Below are 27,286 nucleotides of genomic sequence, written 5' to 3' on the forward strand. Positions count from 1 at the left end.
GATAGACGTCTATTGCCCCTTTATTGGGGGGCAATAGACGTCTATTGGGGGGCAATACATGGCTGATAGTCGTCTATTGGGGGGCAATACATGGCTGATAGTCGTCTATTGGGAGGGCAATACATGGTTAATAGACGTCTATTGGGAGGCAATACATGGTTGATAGTCGTCTATTGCCCCTTTATTGGGGGGCAATAGACGTCTATTGGGGGGCAATACATGGCTGATAGTCGTCTATTGGGGGCCAATAGACGTCTATTAGGGGGCAATAGACTATTGGGGCAATAGACGTCTATTGGCCCCCAATAGACGTCTATTGGGGGGCAATAGACGTCTATTGCCCCTCTATTAGGTGACCGAAATCCGGCGACCGGTGACCGGATTCCGGCGAAAGTTGGCCGGAATCCGGCGAACGTTGGCCGGAATCCGGAGGCCGGTGACCGGAATCCGACGGCCGGTGACCGGATTCCGGCGGCCGGTGACGGGCTCCGGCGAAGTCTCCCATGGTTTCTCTCTCTTCTATTTTTTCTCTCTCTCTCTAAGTAACAAAGGGGTGAGGGTAAAATGGTATTAAAAAAAATTAAAAACAAAAAAAAGGTATTAGGGAAGACTCCCTTAGAGTGTATTGGGTAAGAGAGAATTAAAAAAACTTAATGGGGTAAGTGGGAAAAAAATCCCTAGAAATGGGGTAAATGGACAAAATCCCTTTTTTTTAAGCATGTTGTAAATTGTATGTGTTTCACTTAGATTAAGCATGTTGTAAATTGTTTGCGTTTCACTTAGATTAATATACTTAGCTTGTTTTGAATTTCGTTAAATACTTAATTGTTGTAAATGTGGAAAAAAAAAATAAAGAAAATTAACTCAAAAAAGAAAAAAAACATTGTTGTCTGAGCAAGGAGAAGAGTCCAGGCTGAAGGACTATAAATATTAAGCGCTGCATGGGAGGCAACCCATTTCAACCGAAGCTGTGGAGGAGCCATCAACGAGAGTTTGACATTTCTATCCCTTCACTTGTTTAGGTTGAATTGTACTTGTGTCTCTTATTTTCGTTTTTGCTTCTTTGTTTTCGTATTTATTTTCATAAATTTCATTCCTATATGCTTAATTGTTTCATTGCATGCTTATGATTGATTACATTGAGGACAATGCAATATTTAAGTGTGGGGGAAGGGATTTATACTTTTGTCTTGAGTCATATATATTGTCAAAACCAAAAAAATAAAAAAATGTCAAAAATTTTAAAAAAAAGTTTCGTTGCTTTTATTTATTGAGTCAAAATGATTTTTGGGTGAAATACTTTCTTCATCGTAGGCGCATCTGATGGGATGTGATGTCTAAGGTCTAGTTTGGATCCGAGAAGTGCTGACAAAGGGTCTCGTCCCCTGTCAAACAAGTGAGCTGAGCTCCGCCAAAATCGGTCCCCTCTTCACCTGGTCATGTTCCAAAGGAGTTACCGAAATGAAAAAGGAAATAACCCTAGTCCAAAACCTTTTTGGTGTCAGTCTTAGTCTTTTGTTTTGTTTTGAGTCTTAGGATGCCCTTAACCGTCTAGGATGATTCAATATCTCTGAAATTATGGCTAAAAGAGGATCACAATATTGAGATGATTTTAAATAGTATTCTTTAGTTAATTGAGATATATGAAAAGCATATGCATGTGTAGTGGATATGGATTTCGTAACCTTGTGTTGAAAAAAAAATAATAATATAAAAAAAAATGCAACAACACGGCAATTATTTTCCAATTTGATTATGCTGCAATATCAAGATAACGAGATAGCTATCAAAATTCAAATAGTGGTCAAAGCAAGAGTTTTGTCAAAGTTGGAGGCATTCACGTCTCAATTCAAATCATGCTATACAGATTTTGTGGGGTTTGTTTCAAACTGAATGCAACAGAATCTATCTGCTATACATGACCTGCCATGAGATAAGCTGATTTGAAATTCAAATTCAAGACTCGATCCTATCTTCGACACACTCTATAAAAGCAAGCATAGTGCTAGAATGAAAGGACACGGGGGAAACACATCAAGAGGAAGGCGAAGCCCTGCTGCAAAGGAGAGAAGAAGAATCCAGCAACTTTGTTCAAGGGAGGAGCCAGGAAGCAGACGCTAAAAGGTTGATGCCTCTCTGACCTACCAGTGCTACTTCTTGTTTTTCTTTTGCAGTGTCTCTTTACTGGTGTCACCGCCATGGAGCTATGGAGATCCCCGAACGGTCGCAATCTCGTATATGATACATGTGTATCCACGAGTGTATGACCAATTGGTGGAATGTCATGAAAGTCAGCAACGATCCTAACCAAAAGCCTCCTGTCTCCCTTTCCACCACAGCGCAGCAAATGGCCTTGCACCCCAGTTGCAAAGTAAGCCACGCAAAGAACACACCAGCCAAAACATCAACTTCACAAAACATAAAATTGGTGCATGGAGAAAAGAATTTACCCTTGATGTCCTCTTGGAAGTGCTTCTAGCAACCTGTAAGCGAGGAGAAAGCAAATCAGAAACCTGAGACCATGCTGTGAAGCAGAAGCTTGCCCACTTCTCTATGAGAACATTGGACTCACCTTGTCCACCAAATCCCGGTGATGGAATGATGGTTGCTGTCAAAATTCCTGCTTCTACTTGCTGTCAAAATCCTTGCCTGCGCTGGCACTTGCGTCATTCACAAAAGGCTCTCAAACGGTGGATTCTAAAGGATGGCAAGGAAAAGGAAAAAGAAAAGAAAAGAACTTGGCCTGGAAGAAAAAGAAGGAGAAGACGACGATATGGAACCATGACTCTCAGAGGACACTCCACTACAGCTTTGTACTATTTAAAGCTAAAAAAAAAGAACAAGGAACAAGGCACTCTCCTGATTCATAGTCCAACACCGATGTCTACTACGTGGACTCTTCTCAACCAAAAGAAAACAAAAGCAATATTCAAAATATAATATCCTACCTTGATGATTAACGTGTGACCTGAGTTGTCACCTACACATGAAGCCATATAATGGTTAGTCATGGTAGACAAGCTTTTTGAAGCAAAAATAAAAGAAGGAGACAAGCGGTGGTGTAGAAAGGAAAAAGCAATAAGACTTTGGACTTTGATGCATAAAGAGACAAGGCCAAAGTGATGATGATGATATCCTCTGTAAATAAATTCTTGGCGGTGAGAAACTCAACAATACACATAAAAAACAAAAGAATCTCAAAGCATGATTTCAGAGCATGAGCATCCAATTATATTGTGCTGCAAGTTTCTAAAGTTTGTAAAAGGTGTGAAGCATGCTGTAGTTGAATGGCAAGATGACAAAAACACAAAGTATGCAGCTGAAATGATAACTCCAAGTTTGAATCGGTGGTCTACGTGGACAACAAACAAATGCCCAAAAAAAAAAAAAGAGAAGAAGAATGGTTCAATTAATTATGTGTTCACAGAAGGAGGTCGTACCAGAAAAGCTGCATAGCCGCAACAGGGATCTGTACTACACCTGCAAAGAAATTAAATCCGCTCAGCGTTTCAATTAATCAAAACCCAGGGAGAAAAGAGAAGAAAGCTGGAGGCTTTACCGATTCAAGTTTCCGATTAAGAGTGCAGCATCGCCTGCATGGATCCCGCTATTTATGAAGGGCCAGGCATGGAGTCTCCTTCTCCTAATTAAGCTAAACCAGTTGATCTCCATTTCCAAGCCAATCTTTATCCTAAGCTGATGATCACACCAGATATGTTCTCTACAGGATTTGAAGCTTATCGAGAAAAGATGCCTACTAGATAGAGTTTTGGGAGTTCAGTTTGTTGAGCAGATAAACTGGGTAAAGAAGAAAAGTCAAGTCGTGGATGTTGCAACTTGCAAGCTTTTGGGCTCATATCTCCTACCAACTAAATTTCGAAGAAGTGCAGGCCCACTCTAGAAAGCCGGTGCCATAGTTTCGCAAAACTTTGGGTTCGATTAAAGGAGGGAAAGATGGCACAAAGCCTGTTGCAGAGTCCATGGCCCATGATGAAGCTCGGCACATTTGGGTGCCCAATTCAAATCAGTGGACATTCTACTAAAATTGGGTGTTTACCAAAATATGTTTCCTCGACGAGTTCAAAATACTACCCGTTGAGTAAAAAATTGGTACAAAACCGAAAATCCCAAATGTTGAACTACAGTGGTTTGATCCCTTCACGGGGTATGTAGGCAGTCTGGATTTAAATCTGGATGCAACCGCGACCTTAACTGAATCCCTGGTTTTCCCTAAACCAAATTCACCAAATCCTAGTGACCACAGAAGTCATCCAAATTTCCGTATTCAAATCACCCAAACACTTAACCAAAGTTCTTTGGTGGGTCATTTACTCATCGAAGCATCCAAACCTTCCCAAAAATCTGAACTACGAGTGGCTTGATCCCTTCTGGGGTACGTAGGCAGGCTGATAAACACTCTGGGTACAGCCACAAAATCAAACAAACACACTCCTCTCCATGGAATTCTTGTCTTCGTATTTGGAATCAAAGGGTTTTCCCTTGAAGCAAGGGATTGTAATTAAGGGATATTATCTATCTCGAATGGGTCCGAACTTAACATAATAAAACTCTATTTCCGTTAATGAAATAGAGTGAGATTGTGTTGAGTATATTTATTTACTATTTTTGCTCAACACCTTGGTACAGAATATGAGCATGTTAGGATGAGTTTTGATCTATAAAAGCCATGTGAGATATTTGAGCCATGTCCCTTTTTCTTGGAGTGATAAAAAAATATATTCTTATTTTCTTGGCGATGTTTTGATGATCTCATTATCTTTCATTTGATTGATTGCTTGCTATAGATTAAGGTTGATGGACTAGAGAATGCTAGAATTCACTCTTGTGCTTGTTGATACTTTTATCAATACATGTCCCTGATTCTGGAAAGGATAGAGGCACCCTAGGAATCACCACCATAGCCAAATTAACTTGTGTCCATATTTGTGCCCGTCGTGGGACCCCCTAGTTTAACCACTTTGAGCCTACATTAAACCTTTTCTTTCATCACCCTTAAAATCCTTAACCCTGAACCTTAGTATATTTACAACCTTACCCTTTGTTCTAAAAATTTAGTAGAGCTATCTTTTGAGACTTACTGGATGAGGGTGGCAAAGATGAAGATTTAAAAGAGGTGAAAGTTCAAGTGTGGGGGTAGACTTGTCCATAAGAAAAAAAATGTGGAAGCCGTGACAAAGAAATAAAGAAAACAATGTGTACGGCTAGAAAAGAAAAAGAAGAAAAAAGAAAAATATGTCTATGGATTTTAGTCCCTCATACTTGGTGAATTTGGAGATTGTTTTGAATTGAAGGCCCATTACATAAAAATTTGGTCTTTGTCCAGTTCACGAGAGTTCAAAGGAAGTTTAGAATGAAGTTTGTGCCTAACATGAAGATATTAGGCCTCATATTTTGCCTCTATGGGTGTGACATTTTTTTTTTTTTTATGCCTTGGTGGATTTCTAGAAGTCTTTCTACATCAACAAAAGCTCTACTAGCTTTTTAGGATACTTTGACATTCCTTAACCTTTGTTTCTTAAAACCTTGAACCTTAGCCCTATTTCAACCCTTTAAAGTCCTCTTTGATCCTTAAGATGGGACAGCCTTTGATCTGTGGAGATGAGTTATAAGAGTTGAACCTATGGCTTGGGTCCATCCGTGCAAGTAGTTGATATCTTTCATGAGATCTTGAAAAATTATATTCACAAAGTGCTTTTCGTTTCTTATATATGTCAGCTATTTGAATGCCTCAAAATATTTTCTCTCACATATAATTGAGTGATTATAAGCTTTTAAGCATTGCCTTGATCTGAGAGAAGAAATAGTGGATACCTTGTGAGAATATGAATCATACTTGTCTGAAACATGCTGAGCTCCACCCATCACCATTGTTACACCTAAGTCCTACTTATTTATATGTGGATTATATGCTTCAATTAACTCTCGAATATTTAAATATTGATTCTTGATTAAGTGCTAATTTTGATGCCATGAGAGTAAGGATTTCTGAGACAAATGTTAAGGGCAATATAATCTTTGTGTGTCATTTGTGTAGAGTCTGGTAGTGAATTGTTTATTTTGGTTGAGTCTTTTGTTTTGATTTTGCTAAGGGACTAGCAAAAGCTAAGTGTGGGGGTATTTGATAAAAGCACAAAGTGTGACATTTTAATTATGTATTTTCCCTCATTTTGCTAAGTTATTCTCTTAAAATTAATAATTATAACATAGTTTATGTTTTTAGGTACTTCAAGGACTGAAATGGAGAAAACAAGCGAAAAAGAGCAGAAATGAGAGTAAATGAAGGATGAGTTATTTTAGAAACTTTCTTCTTTCATTTTAGGAAATATTTCCTATTTTGTTTTAGGAAACTTTCTTCTTTTAAACTTTCTAATTTTTGATTTTCTTATTTTAAAAAGAGTCTATCCCATTAAGAACTCTTGAGTGATGTATTCAAGGAAAACTTAAAGGAAAAATCAGGAAGAATTCAAGGAGATAAAAGGGAGTGTTTATAATCAAATTTATTCTTGATTATCTTATTTCCTATTGATTATAGACACCAATTAAAATCTGATTTTTCTTGATTGTAGGAGTTCATTATGTGCACAATTGGAAGAAGATATTAGTGCAATTTAAAGGAAAGGAATAAGGGATGTATCTGGTCACTATTCAAGGAATATACAATGAGTCATTAAGGGGAAAAGAGATCAGAAAAATCAAGACTTTGTCATGAGAAAATCAAGCAAATTTGGAGGAGAAATCACCTCAAGATGATTGGCCATGATTGCATCACAAGAGATGAGAATTCCACTATAAATAGCAGCCATTTTCTACTCCAAAATCATCACTTCTTCATACAAAATTCAGTTCATTAGCTTAGCTCTCTTCTCTCCAAAACCCTCTCCAAATATTCAGAAAAAGCCTCTTGTCGTGAAGAGCTCTAGGACTTCTCCAAGGCTGTTCGTGTTCTTGAAGGCCAGGCTTTGTGTTCTCTTGACGTTCGCCAAGCTTCCTTGAAGATCAAAAAGTGTAATCCATGGCCCTTATTTCTGTTTTCCTTCTCTTTAGTATTGAATTTCAGATTTCGTTTATGAACTTTGTCATTGGAATTGGATTTTTGTTGAGAATGAGTTTATGTTAGTAATTTTCAGATTTGTTTCTTTATGTTCTTGATTTGTTTATGATATCTTTACAATATGATTTTGTGCCATCCTTTATATCTTTAAGCATATGATTTTGGTTGAATAAATATGTTAATCTGTAGGTTAATAAAGCCAAATTTGTGTTCTGATTCACCTAATCGTTTTGGGGCATAAATTGATGTGGTAAAGGCTATGTACAATGGTCGAGATTATATGCTACATGTTTGTGCGTTTGTAACTTCTTATGGATGCATACATGTTTGGATTCATAATTCTAATTGCACTTAATGATTCATATTTAATGTTGACGGATGCTCTTCAGTATTAACGTGATGTTTTATATGAAATATTTTAAGTTATGGACTTTTCCTAACTTAGGAGATTAAAGAAGAATTAAAGTGGTACTCGATCTCTTCAGACTTGTACTTCGAATTCATTTCTGATATTTAGTGTTGGCACGATTTTAGGTTGTTTAGATTGAAATAATTCATTGCATGTTGATATGATTTGGAAATTCTGATTTGAGTGTGAAGAAGTCGATCACATGTATATATTTATCTTTTTGTTTTATTTCGTGGGAACTTAGAAACCAAAAGTTGAATCCCCCCTTTTTATGGTTGTTTCTTGTGTGAATTTTTAGATAAATGCTTGTTTTATTAATTACTAATTTAAATTGACCTTTTTGTTTAGGTGTACCCTACAATCCCCGGACTGAACGATCCCTGCTTATCCTATACTAACAACTACATTTTGCGGGGTTAAATTGTGAGGCTATTTTAGCCGCATCACAAATTAAATTGAATACGATTCTAAAATGAAAACGGAAACCCCTCGTAAACCAAAGTGTCCAAATCTTCTCGGTTCAACTCAAATTTTACCACTAACACCAATTCGTTAATTCAAAGGTTCTAGGGTAGAACCGAGAGAAATTGGATGGTCAGATTCTCGTAAATCGATTATCATGATAGCGAACTTCGGAAATTCAAAATCAATATCAAACTTCTCCGATTTCCACCAAAATTGTATCAACATGTTCTACAACTCACAATTAAATTAGCTAGTCAAAAACAGGAATTTAAAACTAGCCCTAAGCTCCTCCATGAGTCACCAACAGTAATACTTTAATACACATTCTACCTCGAAGGAGAAGACTGAATCCAAATGATATCGTTATGATTAATGAGTCGCACTGCTAGACAGTCTTAATCATTAGAGAACCAGGACAATTGTGCCTGAGCTCCTTCTAGGCTTCACCGTACTTCCCCAACCAAGCCTTTATGGCCATCACCAAAAGACTAGGGCGCTAATCACCTGTGTCGCCCTCTCTCAACACCCTCACGCATTTGATCATGCTCTCAGACTTGTTCATCTGCAAATAAATGGTGGAGATGAATCGGAGTGTCTTCGACCTTAACGCCTTGAGATCTATCATCTCTTCGCGAATCCTCGCCACACGCAATCCCTTCTCGTATACCTTCAGGTGCTGATGCAGTTGGGATTGAGATCAGAAGTCATTGTGGTTTTGGTAGAGCTAAGCTCTGTTTTTGGAGCCCATAACTGACTTTTTGCATGGAGTGAGTGAGCACATAAATCTTTTAGTGAAGTGGGTTCTTGTTGGGCTAAATTTCAGCATTTGATCAGGTGCCCATATTTAACATCCACTACTCGTATCCCAGAGTACAACGTGACATTGCTATATGGTAGTAGTCTGGGCCAATTGAATTGAGTTATTTATGTGAGCCCTGATGTAGGAGGTGAGAAAAAAGAAGTTAATTACATCCAAAGACCCATTAACAAGAAGTTGTAACATGAACAAATAAAAATAGCCTGAATCATAAATTTCCGACTCAAACGGTTTAGATATAATGTAACATACCAGCAATATCACATCAACTAATTCTTCAAACCTCAAATTGGATTCTAGACTAGAATATGGTAATATGGCGTGTAGTAATTTTCTCAACATATTTAAGTAGTGACACATTCCACTTTTCTAGGGAGAGAAACTCTCACTTCTCTCTAAACAAACCCACCGCTTGAGTTTTACTCCTCCTCCTCCCCCCTTTCTTGCCAGATCTAGATCATTCTGATCTGGATCTTTGCCTTGAAAGTCGGGGGGGGTACTGATAATCAATTTTCCCTCTTCGTGAGTCTTTATGTATCTATGCTCGGCCTTTTAATTTCAGTTTTCTTTCCGTCTGTTGTCCCGGGCGATTTTACTCAGAGTTTGTCTCCGTTTTGGCCCTGTTTGGTTCTTGTTGTTCCCAATCTTCCTTTTTCCAGTTTCTTCTGTCTTCATCCTCTTCCCCTTGTTCATCTTTCTTCTGCCAATATCGGTTCTCTCGCTCTTTGGAGCTTTCAAAGTGGGGTTTACCTCCTATCGCATTGGGTGGTGCTACAAGATTTTGTGTACCCTGTGGTGCCTGTTTCTGTGATCCCTTACCAGATCTCACCCGATCCTTCCATCCAGTTTATCTGGTTGTTTATCTGGTTACTTTGTTCTTGGCAGATTTGGTTTGATGTGGTGGAGATGGTGTTGGCTTTGATCCTTGGAAATCTGATGGCTTGGTGCATCGAATTTGGCATGGGTCTCACTCCTGCGCGTTCGACATGGTTGGATTTGGTTGCTGACTTCTTTGCCATGGCTCGGTTGCTTCGTCCTTCTTGTCGGTGGTTGCAGTTAGTTGGTGGCTGTTGTTTGTTTGTTTTGTTCTTAGTTTGGGCTTTTTTTAGCCTTGTTGGTGGTTGTTGCTTCCTTTGGGAGGCTGTTGTCTCAGTGTAATCTTTTTGTGTTTCAATAACACCTCTTGATGTTTAATCTCCAAAAAAAAAAAAAGTGCTCAACGAAATTGGTGACGCCTTTTTCCGTTTTCAATTGGAGTGCATAGAACCGTGATAATTAAGAGAAGTTAGTAACATGACAGTAATGGGACACTAAAAAAAAAGTGAATAATGGTCTTGATGACAAGAATAATATTTCCTTAGAAAACCAAGACAGAGATGTAGTAGAAATACTAGATCATTGACAAAAGTCAGTTAACTATTTCATTGGCAAACTATTGGTGCACTAGTTAGTCCAGAAATCAATTAACTAAGTGTTTGCCTCAAAATCGTCTCGGCCAAAATGAGGGCCGAGGGACCTGTGGTTGAATTGTCCTTCTGAAATTGTGCGGGCGTGCCAACTCGCGGCCGAATGGCCGAACGAGGTTCATATCTGATTTGCGCTTGTATCTGACTTCTTATCAAATGATTGAAGGCCGAGGAAGGAGCCCTCTCGGCCGTTAGGTTCTAATGCCTCTGTTGCAAGGACTTCGGTTAGGCGTCAATCCTGACCGGGATCTTCTATCAGGTTCACTTCTTGAGTAAACTCAAATGTTCAGGTGACAAGCGAGAGATCTATCTGGTGAAGGTACTCGCAGATCACGGTGAAGACGAAGGTGAAATGGACTCGGTTGTCAAAGCGTTGTGAGATTATGTGTGTTTGAACAGCGAATCACATCGACCCAATTCGGACTGGCCGAAAAAGATCAATGGATGATAATTCTACGTTATGAACTACTCCTAAGTGCGAAAAGAAAGTGCATATAAAGTAAATGAACAAGAAAGTAAAATGCTTGAATGTAAAGTACTGAATTGAAATAGAAAAAAACTAGAAATGAAAACAAGTTATGAAAGTTGAATCGAAGGTAAAGTACCTATGAGATAGCAAGAGCAAAGTTTGAGAGTAAAAGTTGTATATTGATTTGTTTGTGTGGTGCAGGACCCTTTACAATGAGTTACAAGGTGCTATATATACAAATCAAAAACCTAGGCTAACTTGCTCTCTAACACATGGAATTCAAGTAGGATTCATCTTCCTTTTTTTGGTTGATTCATCCATAAATGTTATGATTCGGCTGATATATGGAATCTTCACAATTGAAATCCTTAATTGATTTAAATTCTTTCCTCGTGAGGATTCCTTCCTTGAACGGACTCCTCGGCCGATGTTTGTCAGTTGGGCTTGGCCGAGCATATCTAAGCTCCTTCTCGGCCCATCTACGTAGTCACTCATTTGAACATGGATTTTCCAACCATGTAACCGTGTGATCCAATTTCATCATCTTTTGGGTCGTTCGACCCAAAATCTCAAACCTCGGTCGAGTGATTGAACGATGTTTTTATCTCAGACTCAAAACTCTAATCTCGATCGAACAACGCCCAGTCATACGACTCAAAACTATAATCTCGATCGAGTGACCGAGAAACTCTTATTTTGGTCAACACCTTCATTTCAATTAATTTCATTCTCGGCCGAATGATCGAGTGACTTCATTCTTGGCCTTTACTTAATCTCAGCCAAAATTCTCTCTCATCCAACAGCGAGAGCTTAGTAGGTCGACGTGCAAAAAACAGGTGCAAACACCAAGAAAATGAACTGTTTTATTGAGAATATATATCTAGCGAACCAGGCGAGAGAGGCTAGCTTTGGCTTGGAAAGAAGGTGTACCATATATAAAGAAAAGGGGAGTGAAATTCACACTCCCCATTTTACAATTCACAATCCGTATTTTATTTTTTAGTAACTTAAATTTTTCTTTAGTAATTTAATTTTTTTATAAGAATTTCAATCAAAAACGGAAAGAATGAGTGTGGGATTCACTCCTCGAAAAGAAATGTAGAAGAAACTTGTTACAAGATGTTAATATAATAAAATACGGGGTTGTCTATGGTTCTTGGATGTTTACAATACACACATTTTTCATCTATTTTAACCAAAATTATAATTTAATTGAACTAAATTTGCTACATGAAAAAGAAAAAATTACCACTATTTACATATAATTGAAACTGATAACTTGAGATAAAAAAATTTACTGTCACATCTATAAATATGTGTATAACATAAATGTATTTACCTTAGAATTTCCCAATATAACACGGTTTCTTTATAATAGACATTGCTCATGTTTGAGCTAATCATCGTGCTTGATTTGTGACTATTAGGGACTAAGTGTCACGCCCTGATTTTTAAACAAAATTAAAAATCAAATACAATCCCACAACATGCGTGATGGTTCAGCCATCAATACAAAATACCTGAAATTTTTTTTCCTTTTAAACCAAATACATACTGTTGCCATGAACCCACTATGTCAATACAGACTCGCTCCGCATATTCAAATACTACATAAGTTTTCAAATTAAATTTCCATAGCAAAATAATAAGTAAATGCAACTCAGAGCTTACTATTTCTGCTAAAAAAAAAACTCAGAGCTTACTACAAAGCGGAAGTCTTAATAACAGTAAAGTTACAAAATTGTCTTCCTACAGTAAAGCTGCAACTCTAGAAACTCAACTTCAGTCACAATTACCCTAACCTGCATGATTAACCACTACACCATCGAATAGTGCACTGGGTTGCCAAAAAACAAACCTTGTAAACTTATGAAAGCTTGTATGAGCAACTCAAAATAGAAAACCACACAACTCACACCAAAACGAGGAAAATCTTTCAACTCAAGAAAAATGAACACATATCATGCTTCCCAAAAACAATATTCTTTTCCAAAAAAAATACAACAAAAGTTTCTCCGTGAAAAAATCATGTTAATTGAAACTCCGACAATTAAAATATGATAAATCAATCCAACCTGGATAATGAAAATCAACAACACAACAAATTATATCTATTGTTAACCTAATAAATCGAATATGATACTTCGATCCAACCTGGACAATAAAAGTCAGCTCAATGATCAAATCATATAAATTGTTGCCCCAACAAATAAATACGAAAAACAAGTCCACCCTGAACATTAAAAGAAAGAATCCCCAAACTCCCTTTTAAAATACATACTCATGAGCATCAACTGACTCCCATCTACTCCCCATGAGTACAATAGCAACGGACTAGAACTCTAACTGATCGTATCCACAACACGCGGCCAAAGGTGTGGAGTCCCGATGTATATGGCTGAGGTCACTCCCAGTGACCCCGGGTCCTCAGGTCCCTGACCTTTAGATCAAAACATTTAAAAGCGGTAACTCAAGACCAAAATGTTACATAACTCTCAAAGAGATGTCACAACTTGCGACTCTCAATCCTCAGACCTTCGTGACCTCTGAATATTAAGCAAGTCAGATCAAAATATTAAGCAAGTCACTCTGGAACCAAAAATGTTAAATCAAATCAAATGGAGATGCCACCAGTGACCTCCGAATCCTTAGACCCCCGGTCGTCAGATTCATTAAATTAAGCAAGTCACTCTGGACCCAAAATGTTAAATCAAATCCAAAGAATAAATCACAATCTGTGACTCTCAGATCTTCAGATCACCGGTTGTTAGATCAAAACATTTAAAATCTCGTTTAAGGAACTCACACAAAATTTTGAAACTTTTCAAACAATAGAAATTCCCAATTCCTAACATATTGTCTCCCGAAAAGCCAAGCCTCAAAATAATGGAATGAAACTCATCATACATACTGTTTAAATCACCCATCAACCCATAAGAATATACATATTTCACGTAAATATATATATATATATATATGTAGTCATTCACTCACGAACGCTACTAATACCAACTGTAGTTTGCAGTGAAATAAATAACTCTCAAAACGATAAGGTAAACTCGTTCGTAAATGAATATTGTGAGATTACTCGCTTCTAAATCCCGCTGAGTCTTCTATACAGAACAGAGATAACACACCCACAAAATATATGTCCAAGAATACTTCATCAAGTACCTAATCACATATAGTCACATCTCAGTACTCGAAACACAAAGCGATTAAAGTTCGAATCCCCCAATGTTCGTATCAATGAGTAAATGATATATAAAATCAAAAGCTGCCCATGACATAGCCGGAAACGCCGCTAAGTGCTGCCATAGGTGGTGGCACACCGCCACTAGCCAAACTCAAAACCACAACAATCCAACTGTCCAAAATGGATATAATACCAAGTGGAGCAAGTTTAATACCTGGAGTTTGAACCAACTCAGCCTAGATCAGCCGGAATCAAGCTCACAAGCCGAGATATACTGTTCACCTCGAGTTGACTATGCTCCGGTGCAAATCATCCAAAACCACCACCATGGATCGAACGAGGATTCTCCCACGAGAAGAACAAGACCAGTTTCACCCTTGGCAGTCACCGGAGTTGAGATTTCCGATTGAGTCCGACTGTCTCTATCTTCGCGGCTTCGATGCGCTACCGTGGGTGAGATTCGATGCAAGCCACCACCACAAGAAGAACCGCCAGGCAAGTCTGGGTCGATCTGAGCGAGAGCCGTCGCCGGAGGTGGCCGGAATTGGCCGAAAAAGTGGGGTCAGGTTTCCGGGTTTGGGTCGAGTCAAACACAAAACCTCCGGATCCTAGGGTTTCAATGAGACAGAACGGAGAGAAAGAATATTTTCAAAAAGAGAAATTTTTGAAAATGTAAATAATGAAATTCCTAAAACATAAACCTCTATTTATATACTTTCCAAAATTAGTAGAAATTTCCGCTGACCATAACTTTCTCATACGAACTCTGATTTTCGGGTGCCGCATATCCACGAACTCGTATCGACGCGCTCTACGACTTTTATGAAGGAAGTTTTTAGAGAAACCAAATGAATAAAAATTCAACTCTTTGACCCCTCAAAAATAGACTGTGTCGAGTAATTATTCATCCGAAATACTTCTACCTCATCCTCAAACTACGTACACATACCAACAACCATCGAATAAATTCTGGACAGTCTTCGAAAAATAATGACGAATTTCTGGAGTATTACACTAAGACTACTCAAGCTTCTTAATTTGCAGATCTCTGATGGCCTTGAATTATATTTCTCTTACAGACTATAAAATGGTGCAAGCTACTGTCCTTCATCAAATTACCAACCTGATGAGGTACCTGTTATACTAAGTTTTTAAGGGAGTAAAGACACAAAACATCCACATACAAAAGAGAGAGTAAAAAGGTAGTTTGCACAACTAAACCTTGCCGTGAACAACCATGGCAGTTCCAACATAGCATTGTCATTGTAAATTATTACATCCAAAGGGCTCTTCATTGGAGTCTTCCATAGAGTCTCTTGCTGTTTTGCTAGGAGTGTGGTCATTATTGAGTTTTTCATTCAGTTGAACAAGAAACAAAGGAGCAAACAAGTTACCCAGAATCTATTAAAAAGATTCATGATAAGAACTAGAGGTGGCAAACGGGCCGGCCCGGCCTGACCCGGCCCATTTTAAGCGGGCCTAATCGTGCTTCGTGCAGTGCTTGGGCCGGCCCATTTATTATCGTGTCGGGCTCGTGCCAGCCCATTTACTTAAACATTAAGCTCGGTCCGGCCCATAGCCCGAGCCCATATCGTGCCAGGCCGTGCTCGTGCCTACCCACTATAAAGCACGATTTTAAAATCTTAATTTGAATAAATAAAAATTAATTTTATTTAACTATTTAGAAAATTAAAATAAATTAAGTTCTACAATATTTTTCTTAATCTTAGCTTCTTAAGATTAGTTTTCTAATATTTTTTATATTCCACTAGAAGAAAGAAAGAAAGAAAGAAAAAAATAACTCAAAATATATTACTTGTAGTATACTATTGTGAGATTAATCTTTATTAATATAATGAAGATTTAGTATCATATTATTATTTCCTTCATTCTATAGTTGTATTATTATGAGATTAGAAAAAATACTTTATGTCAAAATAAGGATATAATGTTTTATTTCACTATTTTGACAATATAAAGAAATAGCATTGGTGGAATTGTCTAGAGGTCTAAAATTCAATTCTCATCATTGTGGTTTTTAAATATTTTTTAAAACAAAATGAAATTTTGTGTTTGTAATGGGCCGGCCCACAATATGTCGTGCTCGTGCCGGGTCGGGCCAATGGACCAATCTTCCTAGGCCCAACGCGGCTCGTTATTCTAACGTGCTCGGGTCGTTCTTGGCCACTAACAGGCTTGGGCCGTGCCGGGCCTCTTTTAAGTGTGTCTGGTCCGTGCTGTGCTATGCTCGTGCTTAGCAGCCCGTTTGCCACCTCTAATAAGAACAAACAAGTAAGTTAAAATCACAAGGATCCAACTTATAATGACAGCTAGAGTCACCCAATTCCAAATGAGAGTTATACCAAAAGCAAGGTCAAGCTAATAAATATGGATGGAATCAATCACATCAACCATAACTAAGGACCGAAGCAGATCAATAAAACCTTTTGAATCTATATTGGTTTCAAATATGAAGAAAGCAAACAGAGCATAATTTAACCTAACAATCATACATCAAAAAGATAACTAACAGCAACAAAAGACACGCAGTGATCAATTGAGAGACACACATCGGACTACAAAGAACTAAACCCAAGATGATTAACCAGTGAAGGAATAAGATCCGTACCTGAGCTTTGAGGAAGCAGAGCACCAAATAAACTAACCGGGAAGAGTACCAGTGCACCAAGAATCCTTTCTTTCACACACGATCAGCCGACTGAGAACGAACCTGCAATCGGTACCTCCAAAGCCAAAGAGACGCGGATCCACCAATGAACGGAATGTACCTGAGACCATTTGAAACGCCTAATTCCAGAATCAATCAAGAGGAAAGGAGACCCAATCAACGAATAAGATAGATGATTAATATTGATTGATTTGCTTCTTTAAATTGACAATCTCTGAGTTACTATTGATTGAAACCCGGCCAAGGATCTTTCCATTTGATCACCAAAGCAGCCCAGAAGCCCCAGATGATAAACCCGGCCAAGGATCTCTGAGTTATTATTTTTTCTCCGTTGACTTGGTCAACGTTAAGTTCTTTTATTGGAGAGTTGGAGCTGAGATTGCCTTTATGGAGACTCCCTTATTTATGTTACATAAGCTAGGCTGAAAATTTATGAACACTGACAATATAAATTGTTCATATTGTTGAATTCTAAGTTGTAGCAGGTTAAATTAAAAAAGAATACATGGAGAAGAAAATAGATAGAGGAAATCAGTTGGTTATTGAAAAATACCTTATTGCCAACTCCAAACACATACATTATAGAATAGTTGTTTTGCTTTCCAAATGATATATAAAATAAAACTCCAAATTGACGTTGGATTTATTAACTCAATGGCTAATAGCAAAGCAAACGATTAACATCAACTCTAATGCCAAGGTTTTACTTTTCTGTCAAATATTCCTGGTCCATAAGTAGAAATGAAAGTCTCGATAAGGAGAGGAAACTGCATCCAAACAAATGAGGACACTGGGACACTTGCAACCAAAATGCTCAGAAGAACGATCCATGAATATTTCCCATGAAGCATAATGATAAGGGCACAAGAAAATGTGACCATCATAGCAACAATAGCCAGAAAAAGAGTGAAAAGACCTATCATCATTTTGGTGGGCAAGGATTTGAGAAAATCTTTTTCTGCATAACGTGAGATGAGGATTCCCAAAAATATAATCACCGAAGTTGTGGAAGAAATGAGTGACATAGTATCTGAAACTATAAAAATCATGAACAACTTTTTATCTATGAACACTGGAATGCCTGTGTCACCGTTATTTCCACCAGGAACTGTAAATGCTACAGCAAACATGATGGTGACAATGAGAGCACCAACAACTGTACAAGAAGTTTTCGTCCCTTTCATTGACATTTCTGCCTCCTCCATTAACTTCTTGTGGTTTACAGAAAATAGTTCAGCCGCTGTCGAATTAGTTACAATATCTCGCCAATCATGCATTTCAAAAGGTACCGTACTCTCCACTTCCTGCATTTTAATGAGAAGAAAGTTTATGATTTGGTCATGAAGTAACTAATTATTAATTCTGTTTGCACAATGAACATAAATGTGCGAACATGTTTGCGACACACTAAAGAACCAATTGCACACCTTTAAAGTGTTGGATATATGGTATCAAATATTCATATTTAATAAATTTAATTAAGCAACAAAATCAATTAAATCAATTGCACATCATATAGACACAAATAATATAAAGAAGAAGAGATATAAAGAGTCAAGCCTATGAGTACAAGAGAGGCACGACATTTGTTATCCTAAAGCCGTAGACGTCTCCTTACGTGCAGGTCATAACGGTCAACTACAGCTCCAAGATACAATCCTTGAAGTCTCACAGGATGTCTAATCCACTTTGCACGACTAACAATAGATAGGGTGCCAAGTGTTTATCGGTTGCCCAAAAATTAGGAAATAGGAATGGAAAGAAGAAAGATGAAGAGTAAGAGAATGAGAGAAGTACAAAGTCTTCTACTTTTTGTCTCAAGAGTTGAGTATTTATAGAACTCTTTATAACCCTTGGAAAAGAATCAAAAGATATGACTCTTCAATTTAAATAATAATAGGATTTTTGAATCTTAATAATTTAAAAAATAAATAAAACCAACATAAAGACCAGTTTTGATTCCAAGAGAGGAGCACGACTTAACTATTTTCTGAAAGATCAACTAGTTGAAATAACATGATTGATTCAACTTCAAAAGTTTAACAAATGATCAATTATGGGTGTCTCACCTTAAACCATTGAAGTTCTCTCTGCATTTGCAAACTTGCACCTTGAATATGATTTAGCCGTGATAGTGGAGATAAATTGCATGCACTAAATAGCATGGTATTGTTGGACATCGTTCCTGTTAGTCCAATATCTTCTCTCTTTTCTTTCTCAAGACCATAGATAAGAGAATAAATTTTTTCTTGGCGACATTCGATGGCAAATTGGAATATGTTGCCTTTTGTTACATCATAGATGTCTATTAGTCTGTTGTTTGCTTCACAGATATGAGTAACAAACTCAACAGCCCTTTTTCTACAGCTACGAACATTGAACTTGGAACTATCTCATGAAGATTATTTTGATTTCTTACAACTTGGCCCATCCATTGTAGAAACTTAATGATTTGGAGATGTTTAAGTTTCATTTCATATATAGTATTGATTCCTAGGTTTACAATGAAAAAATATTAGTTATGTTTGACCAGAATTGATATTCACATAAATAAGAATAAAACAGCAATGTGGATGTTACATACCCAAAAGTTTGAGTAGACCCTTAAGAATTCTTCTAAATAAACTCATCACTGCATTGCAAATACAGAATATGTTGATGAAAGACTTTCAAAAGAAATCACAATTATATAGATACTAGCCTCTGAGCGCATGCCAAATTGCTTTCATGATAAAAAAGAAAAATAGTGATTTTTTTTTTTAGAAAAAAAAAAGTGAAATTTTAAGAAAATAAAAAAGAGAAAAAAAAAATTGAAGGCAGCATAACGGTTCAAAACGTGGCATTTTTTCCTTATTTTTGGCTACTATTTCTTGGGAAAACAACTAATTTGATTTATTTACTATTTTAGCCTCATAATATAATTTTTATTTACTAAACAATTCAATTAACAAAGGGCATAATAGGATTTTCAAAAATTTAACCATGGGAAGTAAGAATTTGCTTAATATAATAGATGTAAACATTAAACTCTTCCAAAAATATTTTTTAAAGTGCATGAATACATTGCGACATAATTGTGGACTAGCTTCATACTGTAGTATACAACTATATGTCAATATTAATCTAAAGATTGAGTTATTTTATTTTCCATCGTTGGATCTAGATCCAATAATGGTTTATCATAATTTCATTGCTCAACAATAAGACGCCACTTCTACTTGCTAGTTAAATTATGAAACATTTAACATCAACATACCTGAGCAAAAGCGATTTGTTTTATCTTGATCTTCTTTTAAGTTTGAAACATTTATGGAAATACCAAGACTGTTAACATCAACTGCTTGTATATGTATACCTATCAAGAAAGGAAAGTAAAAGCTCAGTTTAACAACAACAACAAAAAAAAACCACACACACACAAACATTTATACTATTTTTTTTTTTAATCAAAGTGGGTATAAATCCATTAAGAAGTAGTGAGAGGCAAACATTACACATAATCCGCCCTATGATGGGCCCATCCGAAATAAGCCACTGCTAAGAGCCCTAGAAACTAGAACCCTACGTAAAGATGCGGTTGATAGCAACCGAACCCAAGTAACCAAGAGAATATGACACTATCAGATCGAATCATGTCAAATTCCCAACTCAATTTATTCTTAACACTTTTGGGACCTCTCTACACAGAGGAGGCTTCCCCAGAAGCATCTACTCTGGGCAATAGGCTAAACAGCCCAAAACGCAAAACATACCACTAAGCCCATAAAAACTGCAGCTCTAGCTAAACCACCCAACAAATGAAGGGAATTATTGAAACAAAAAACTAAGCTAATGAAATTTAATCAAGATGACCAAGCCCAAGTGAGAGCAATAAGAAGCCTATCACCTCCCTTGGCCAGAGAAACTTATGTCGTCGCTGCACCACCTACCAACCGTCCTCGACCAGCCGACCAACAACCCCCCTGCCAACCAACGACAGAAATCTGCGACGCCCCTACATCTCCAGCAAAGGAATCCAACATCCAACACCGCTCGGGCCTCTGTCGTACCTTGCCGCACAGCCATTGATCATCGACGAGAAGGAGAAAGCACCTTTACCCCTCACATCCATTACTCAGACTCAGCTAGACATCCCGTCCGACAGCACCTGCATCGCCTCAACGAGGTAAAAGATCCACATCAACCCGATAAGGCTCGAGATTTGTATCTCATTGACCAGGCTTGAGGTCCACATCGGGCCTACGAAATTCAAGGACTGTGCCGACACGGAGGGCAGCTGAACGAGCAATAGGAAAACAAAGGAGAAAACTCTGGTCTTGGGCGGCTAGGGTTTTTTTGATACAAACATTTATACTGTCAATCACTTTATTAGCCAAAATGGCTATGGAAAGGCATTATGTCATTAGACTATATATTAATTTTAAATATTATTTAGAGGAGATTATGATAAGTAACAAAAATAAATTAAAATGAAAAAACAAAAACCGTTCACTAATCCACTCTCTCTACATCCAAGTTTTTTCAATAACATCCACCATATTTGGAAAACTTCTCATTTTTCATTTTTCTATTCTCAAAGAAAAAACTTCATACACACATTTTTTTTTTTTTTAAACAAGTTGACAGATCCATTAATATTTAAAAAAAGAAAAATTACAATTTTTATCAAGCTACATCAAAATGTAGAGGCACCAAATTGTTATTACCAAATTCCAACCCCAAGCCCACACATCATTAGTTTGTGTTGATGTAATTGCCAACTAAAAAATTTAAACAAATTTCTTTTAAGAAAAAAAAATTGTTACTTTATATTCTCATTTAGAAAAGAAGGTTCTGTAATTTTTTTTCATAAATGTTAAACAATCATGTTAAATTAATTCCTACCACAAAAGTTCATAGCTAATAGAGTTCTAGCACATAGGCAGAATTCTTTCAAACAACACGCTTGCATGCACCCTAAACCCAAAGTTCGGCTTCTGTGCAATTCCTCTCATTCGATGGCGCATGATGTTGGGGCGAGCCACCGGCTTTTCCCTCTTTTCATGGTCTGCTGCCGAACGGGTGGTTTTTCATCATGGGGCTCGGGGAGGTCTGTTGCTACTTGAAGTCTGGCAGGATGGGCTTTGAAGATAGGTCTAGTGCAACACCCCTGAAGCAAGGTGGTCAGGCAATTTTGATTCTAGGGATGTCAATGGCAAATTGGGAGGGACTGGATTTCGATCCGCTTTGTTTTCTAGCAGCGACGCCGGCGTCTAGTGGCGACATCAATCTGGAATCTGGGTGGACTCAAATCGTTTTGGTTTTGAGTTTTCTTGGATATTAGTGTATGGGGCGCGTGGTGGTCAGAGTTGTTTTGTCGGAGGCATCTGGGATCGGTAGCGACGTGGTCATGGTGGGTGCGACATCGACGAGGTCGTGGTTGAAGCCACCATGTGAAGGAGATGAAGCATTGGGCTGGGTTTCGGCCGTTTTTCCTAGGGTTTGAGTGGGACTACTCTTTGGGCTGCTGTCAATTAGGCTTGAGTGAATTGGGTCTAGGGTGAGCCCTAGGCCTACCATTTAGGCTTCCATTTAGTTAGTTTTTTCTTTCTAAATAATTTCTTGTTTTTTAGGAAGCTATGCACTCCTGTGTTAGTATGGTGCCTATTTACTGTGATTTGTTTTCATAGTTTATAGGCTTTCTTGAATAAGTGAGTATGGGTACGGTCAAATTATCAGACCTAATATATATCGCTGTGGTTTACCATAAACTTTTTATCTACCCATTTCTGGCCTTAGTATTTTTTTTTGTTTTGTTTTTTGTTTTTTTTTTTGAAATAAAGGTTCATTGCATTAGATGACCAGCCAACAAGCTAGAGTCTAACATACACTTAATGACAGAAACAACCAAGCTCCTATCTAAGTAATGTAAACTCATTATAAGTCAATTTGAGCCCGCTTTGTAAAGCAAACCCATAGACAAAGAACAACTCCGTGTCTTCTACGGCAAAATCAAAGACTAGCATCCCCATTAGCCAGGAGCGCAATTGCAGTACTAACAGAGAGCCACTTCCTAGCGAACGAACAGGAACAAGTCTTTATCCACAAGCCGCTTAAAAAATACACCAATCTTATTCCAGATAATTACCAACTCCTATAGCAGTCTTGATTGGAAAATGATTAGTCCTGGACCATATACCGGCCAAAATGCCCAAGAATGTCCACCTCTTAGGCCAGACCCACTCCCATCACTAAGTGATCAATGAGAGTGGTAAGACACCCTCCCTACTGGCCTGCAACATGGAGCCCAGAAACCTAAGTTTGAGCCCAAGCCCAACTGCCCAAGCCCAAACTTGAGTAGAACGAGCAGAAACTCTTCCCTTCTATCATCTCGTCTTCACTGCCGCCATGGTATCCGGCGGCCTTGTCTTTCTCAACCGCCGCTCTGCCATAATCTAAGCCCCAATAAAGCAATCAACCGGAATCAGAGATGAAGGTGCCGACGTTGACGCCTCTTCCATGCTTCAACAATGTCGCTGCACAACACAACCAGACCCAACCTTACTTTGTTCCCTCCGATATGGTCTCCCCGACCAGACCAGTGCTCTTCTCCAACGCTGCTGCACGCGACCCTCAACGCCCAACAGTTACCCAAAAGCGTCCAGAACCCTCAATGAGAAAACTCGTTGCTGCTAGAGCAGCGAATGGTGTCGCCGCTCTCTACAAAACCTCTAGGGCTTTCTCTGACCCTCTAGTATGGCCTTAATCTTAACATATCAACATGATATTATTTCAAAAAAAATTAATTAATTCCTAGCACATAAAGCCAAACTAAACCCCTATTTTATGATTTAACATAAAAATTGATTGATTTATACAACTCATCACTTTATTAGGATTTGATGAAACAATGTACCTTTTTCATTATTGACCAACTTAGACTATGGATATAGTTATATACGAATCAAAAGGAAACAAAGTAACCAAAGAAAAACTATGTTTTTTTTTTCATCGTTGCAATTATAAGATGGTTGATGAATTTTTAAGGGAGAAAAACAAGATTAAGTGGTGATGGAATACGATTAAGGAATGGTTAGATGCGATGATGAGCTTTGACTTTAATTGCAATTTATGTTAACTAATATTTTTAAATAAATTAACTATTTTGAGGACATGTTGAAAATATTAAATCAAAAGTAATAATGTGGCATCTTTTCTTAACGATCACATTGATCCTAGAGAGAGATCGGCTAGAAACACAGGTAGAGCAATCCTTATGCACTTCTTCTTAAGACTTGCAATTTGATCACCTCTGTAAATTTTCAGCCAAATTGATTATCGTTAAGACATTCAAAACTGCGATTTACAATTTATATGTATGAACGGTTCAGGTTGAACAGATTCAGTTCGTCTATTGATTTAATCTAGTTTGATACCTTAACGATCACCGATTTGACTGAAAATTTGCAAAGGTGATCTATACATTAGGACATAAAAACTGAACGGTTGAGATTGCGAAATGTAATCGAAAAGTTAGTCTAATACCCTATCCCCAGAAAAGATAATAAAAAAGGGATCCCTTAATGGAAGGGCTATATATATATATATATATAGGAATTTTCTCAGGTGCGGACGTCCGTACCGAATTTTCGGTACGGATTTCCGGTTTTCGACCACTCTCCGACCATATTTTTACATCTTAACCGTTCAGTTTTTAGGTCCTAGTGTATAGATAATCTCTACAAAATTTCAGCCAATTTGGTGATCGTTAAGGCATCCAAAACTACATTTTACACGAACGGACCGAATCTATCGAACTGGAACCATTCATATTTATAATGGTAAATTGCAGTTTTGGATGCCTTAACGATCACCAAATTGGCTGAAATTTTGCAGAGGTGATCTATACACTAGGACCTAAAAACTGAACGGTTAAGATGTAAAAATGTGGCCGGAAAGTGGTCGAAAACAGGAAATCCGTACCTTCCGCTCGGTACGGACGTCCGCACCTGAGACGAACTGTGTCCGCACCTGAGACGAACTGTATATATATATATATATATATATATATAGAGAGAGAGAGAGAGAGAGAGAGAGAGAGAGAGAGAGAGAGAGAGAGAGAGAAGTCGACTTCGCCAGAGGTCTATTTTTGAACAAAATAAGAAAATTTTAGATAATGGTGCTAAAGTTACCTTAAGGGATCATGAATGAATTAACACTACATAACTTGAAGAGAAAAGAAAATGGAATAGCTAGTAGTGACATACGGTTGTAAACCCATTTTTGCCAGTATGTGAGTCGCGTTCCACTTAAAAATGCAGAGCGTGTTCCCGCCAACATTATCACAGGTTTATCTGTGACCAAGTTTGGGCAACGTTGAAGCAAGTCCCATGCAATATCTGAAGTACATAGCAGAGTGAATGAAGAAGTATTATGAACACTAACCTCCTAGCACACACCAATATATGTGTCAATTGTTTTTTTTTTCCTTTGCATATTTTACTTTTCTTATTTCTTTTCTATATATTTATTATTTATGTTTCAAGTAAGTTAAATCTACACAACAACAAAAAGTAGATTTAAAGAGATTTTGTTAAGTAAATTGGCTTTATTTGGTCATTGAGAATTTAACCAACTACACGTACACATATAAATATCGCAAACAAACGACGGTCTTAGACCCAATATTCTCAGAAAAAATATACGTACCCAACATTTTCAGACGGCCCAAACATTGGACCAGAAGCATAGCGCCATGGGGACCGTTTTGTGGCGTTAGAGCTTCTGTTGGAGTGACCGAATAGAGATATCGACCCAATTTCCATTTGCTCCAACTAGCAGCCTCCACAACTGGAATGCGATTACTAAGAGTAACAGGGATCGAAAATAATCTGTTGTTCTTTTCAACCATGTATTTTGCCATCTCGATCGCATCTCCTTCGACCTTGCACTGCCTTGCAAGGGCACCCAATGGTGTGGCACCATTGTGGCCTTTGATTTCCAAATCTTCCGGTGTCATTAGCTGCACCAATTCTTTCACAATATGCACCTTCCCATTCAATGCTGCTACGTGAAGAGCTGTGTTTTGATAATATGGGTCTGTTGCTCTTAATGCGTTGTCGGCATCTGATCCAAGTCCTAAGAGACACTCCTTTGCATTATCCCAATCACCACCCATGACGTAATCGAAGAACGGAGCATAGCGATCAAAGTTGTTGGCATTGTTCTCGCCAGCTGCCATTTGTGCATATATAGTCAAATTGCTATAACTGAACTTGAGTTTCAGAACAATGCATATGGCTATAATTAATCACTCCAATTTGGAAAATCTCTTGTCAAAATGAATCTTAAAGGACCTTAAAATCTTTAACATGAATGGTATAAGGTCAATAGATCGGAATGTAGGTCATCACTTTTCTAAAAAACAAGACATCCTTTTTGAAAGGGGAATGATGTGTGTGTGTGTGGACTTCACGTACATGCAGGAGCGGTTGATGCGAACAATTTTGCTTTTATTTTTTATTTTTTGAACAAAGATATTTGGACCGGGGAGAGGTGGAACGGGAAATCCAACTTTTTCCAAAGCTAATTACCATGTTATTGCAGTGAGATCCCGATTGCCTAGGATTTTTTCACCTTAAAAGCACACGGGTATTCAGCAGTCGGACCTCATGAGGATTTCATTACCACGTGCGGACACTTTTATTATGTCTGCAAGTTTTATTATATATATAGTCTCTAGTAAAGATTTTTTTTTTTTTTTTTTTGACCAACTCTAGTAAATACTTGAAAATGAGGATTTTATGAGATATTTTGAATTAACCATTCTATATAAAAGACGAATGCAAAAGAACAAGTTATAAAAGTATCTTGATCACGGGCCTGCCCAGCATCGATTGTGGTATCTCTCTCACCGTGTCTCTCTGCAAAAAGAATTATTCTTGATGCTTATCTCAACTTCTTATAATGTTGGGTGTGTATAACCAATAATGTCCAGGACCATTTAATTCTTAGGTTCAAGTTTAGCTTAATGCAAATTACAATGAGAAAGGAACATATAATTAAGAGATTTCATTTTTCAATGAAATTAATACTCCATTATCTAAATTATGGGAATGAGCATACCTGTTTCTTCTATTTCTGACTTGAGACGTAGCTTGAACTCTTTCTCCAATACCTCCCATGCTTCCATGGCTGTGTTGCTTTTACGGATAAAAGAAAACATCTCAGTCCCGCACGAAATGTTAATGGCATGTAAAGCCTTGGCATTGTTCTTCATCCACAACTTGTTTTCAGCTTCAGCATTTGGTATAGGATGTTTCCCTTTCACCACATCCCAAAGGTCTTCTGCCAACAAGTATGTCTTGACCCGAGAGCTCCACTCTTCATAGTTATGTTGGTTAAGAAGTTCGGGAACAATTGCATTGAAGTTAACAGTAGAACTTGCCATGCTCGCTCAATATCTCAATCAATTCGTTGATCGAGTGCTTGGTTAAAGGGATTAATATACTGCACTATGCATGGGCTCATGTCTTGCTTGAGCATCAGATAAAGGTTGTAGTGTTGTACCCTTGCTTTACTCTTTTCCTTTTTTTGCTTTTTGGAGAATAATAGTTTGTTCTAAATCTTGGCTTATGCCTTTGCTGCAATCGATAGTTATTCTTTCTTTCTTTTTCTTTCTTTCTATTCTTACCTCCAAATTTGGCATTTAGACCTCCTCACTT

General features: G+C 37.7%; 2 protein-coding genes across 4 annotated transcripts; both read right to left on the reverse strand.

Moving 5' to 3' along the window:
- Nucleotides 1-1,766: 1,766 nt before the first annotated feature.
- Nucleotides 1,767-3,867, reverse strand: LOC112180609. Of its 2 annotated transcripts, XM_040511938.1 has the most exons (5): nucleotides 3,560-3,858; nucleotides 3,441-3,480; nucleotides 2,573-2,661; nucleotides 2,451-2,483; nucleotides 1,767-2,352 (listed from the first exon to the last, which is right to left on the reverse strand). In XM_040511938.1, exons 1-5 carry the CDS (start codon nucleotides 3,670-3,672, stop codon nucleotides 2,304-2,306), a joined length of 324 nt encoding a protein of 107 aa, XP_040367872.1. In that variant the 5' UTR covers nucleotides 3,673-3,858; the 3' UTR covers nucleotides 1,767-2,303. The 2 variants fall into 2 exon arrangements, 1 of the variants encoding a protein (XP_040367872.1); XR_005803852.1 differs by lacking the exons at nucleotides 1,767-2,352; nucleotides 2,451-2,483; nucleotides 2,573-2,661 and adding an exon at nucleotides 2,945-2,980 and having other exon boundaries at nucleotides 3,560-3,867.
- Nucleotides 3,868-17,721: 13,854 nt separating this feature from the next.
- Nucleotides 17,722-27,075, reverse strand: LOC112177784. 2 transcript variants are annotated; one of them, XM_040512184.1, is made up of 6 exons: nucleotides 26,688-27,075; nucleotides 25,272-25,796; nucleotides 24,830-24,961; nucleotides 19,840-19,938; nucleotides 19,168-19,215; nucleotides 17,722-17,887 (listed from the first exon to the last, which is right to left on the reverse strand). In XM_040512184.1, the coding sequence occupies exons 1-6, from the start codon at nucleotides 27,010-27,012 to the stop codon at nucleotides 17,862-17,864; spliced, it is 1,155 nt and encodes a 384-aa protein (XP_040368118.1). In that variant the 5' UTR covers nucleotides 27,013-27,075; the 3' UTR covers nucleotides 17,722-17,861. The 2 variants fall into 2 exon arrangements, with proteins under 2 accessions (XP_040368118.1, XP_040368117.1); XM_040512183.1 differs by lacking the exon at nucleotides 17,722-17,887 and adding an exon at nucleotides 18,764-19,076.
- Nucleotides 27,076-27,286: the final 211 nt, after the last annotated feature.

This window comes from Rosa chinensis, chromosome 7 (assembly GCF_002994745.2).
Source record: "Rosa chinensis cultivar Old Blush chromosome 7, RchiOBHm-V2, whole genome shotgun sequence".
Lineage (NCBI taxonomy): Eukaryota > Viridiplantae > Streptophyta > Magnoliopsida > Rosales > Rosaceae > Rosa > Rosa chinensis.

What these genes read in the sequence shown, in the direction of transcription:
- LOC112177784 (XM_040512183.1), bottom strand. Translation starts at nt 27,012, where the DNA reads ATGGCAAGTTCTACTGTTAACTTCAATGCAATTGTTCCCGAACTTCTT. An exon ending in GGGCCGTCTGAAAATGTTGG is followed by an intron (nt 24,962 to 25,271) that starts GTACGTATATTT and finishes TATGTACTTCAG; the next exon opens with ATATTGCATGGGACTTGCTT. An exon ending in GCAAAAATGGGTTTACAACC is followed by an intron (nt 19,939 to 24,829) that starts GTATGTCACTAC and finishes CTTTCTTGATAG; the next exon opens with GTATACATATACAAGCAGTT.
- LOC112180609 (XM_040511938.1), bottom strand. Translation starts at nt 3,672, where the DNA reads ATGGAGATCAACTGGTTTAGCTTAATTAGGAGAAGGAGACTCCATGCC. An exon ending in ACCGGGATTTGGTGGACAAG is followed by an intron (nt 2,484 to 2,572) that starts GTGAGTCCAATG and finishes CCTCGCTTACAG; the next exon opens with GTTGCTAGAAGCACTTCCAA. An exon ending in CTTCCAAGAGGACATCAAGG is followed by an intron (nt 2,353 to 2,450) that starts GTAAATTCTTTT and finishes CTGGGGTGCAAG; the next exon opens with GCCATTTGCTGCGCTGTGGT.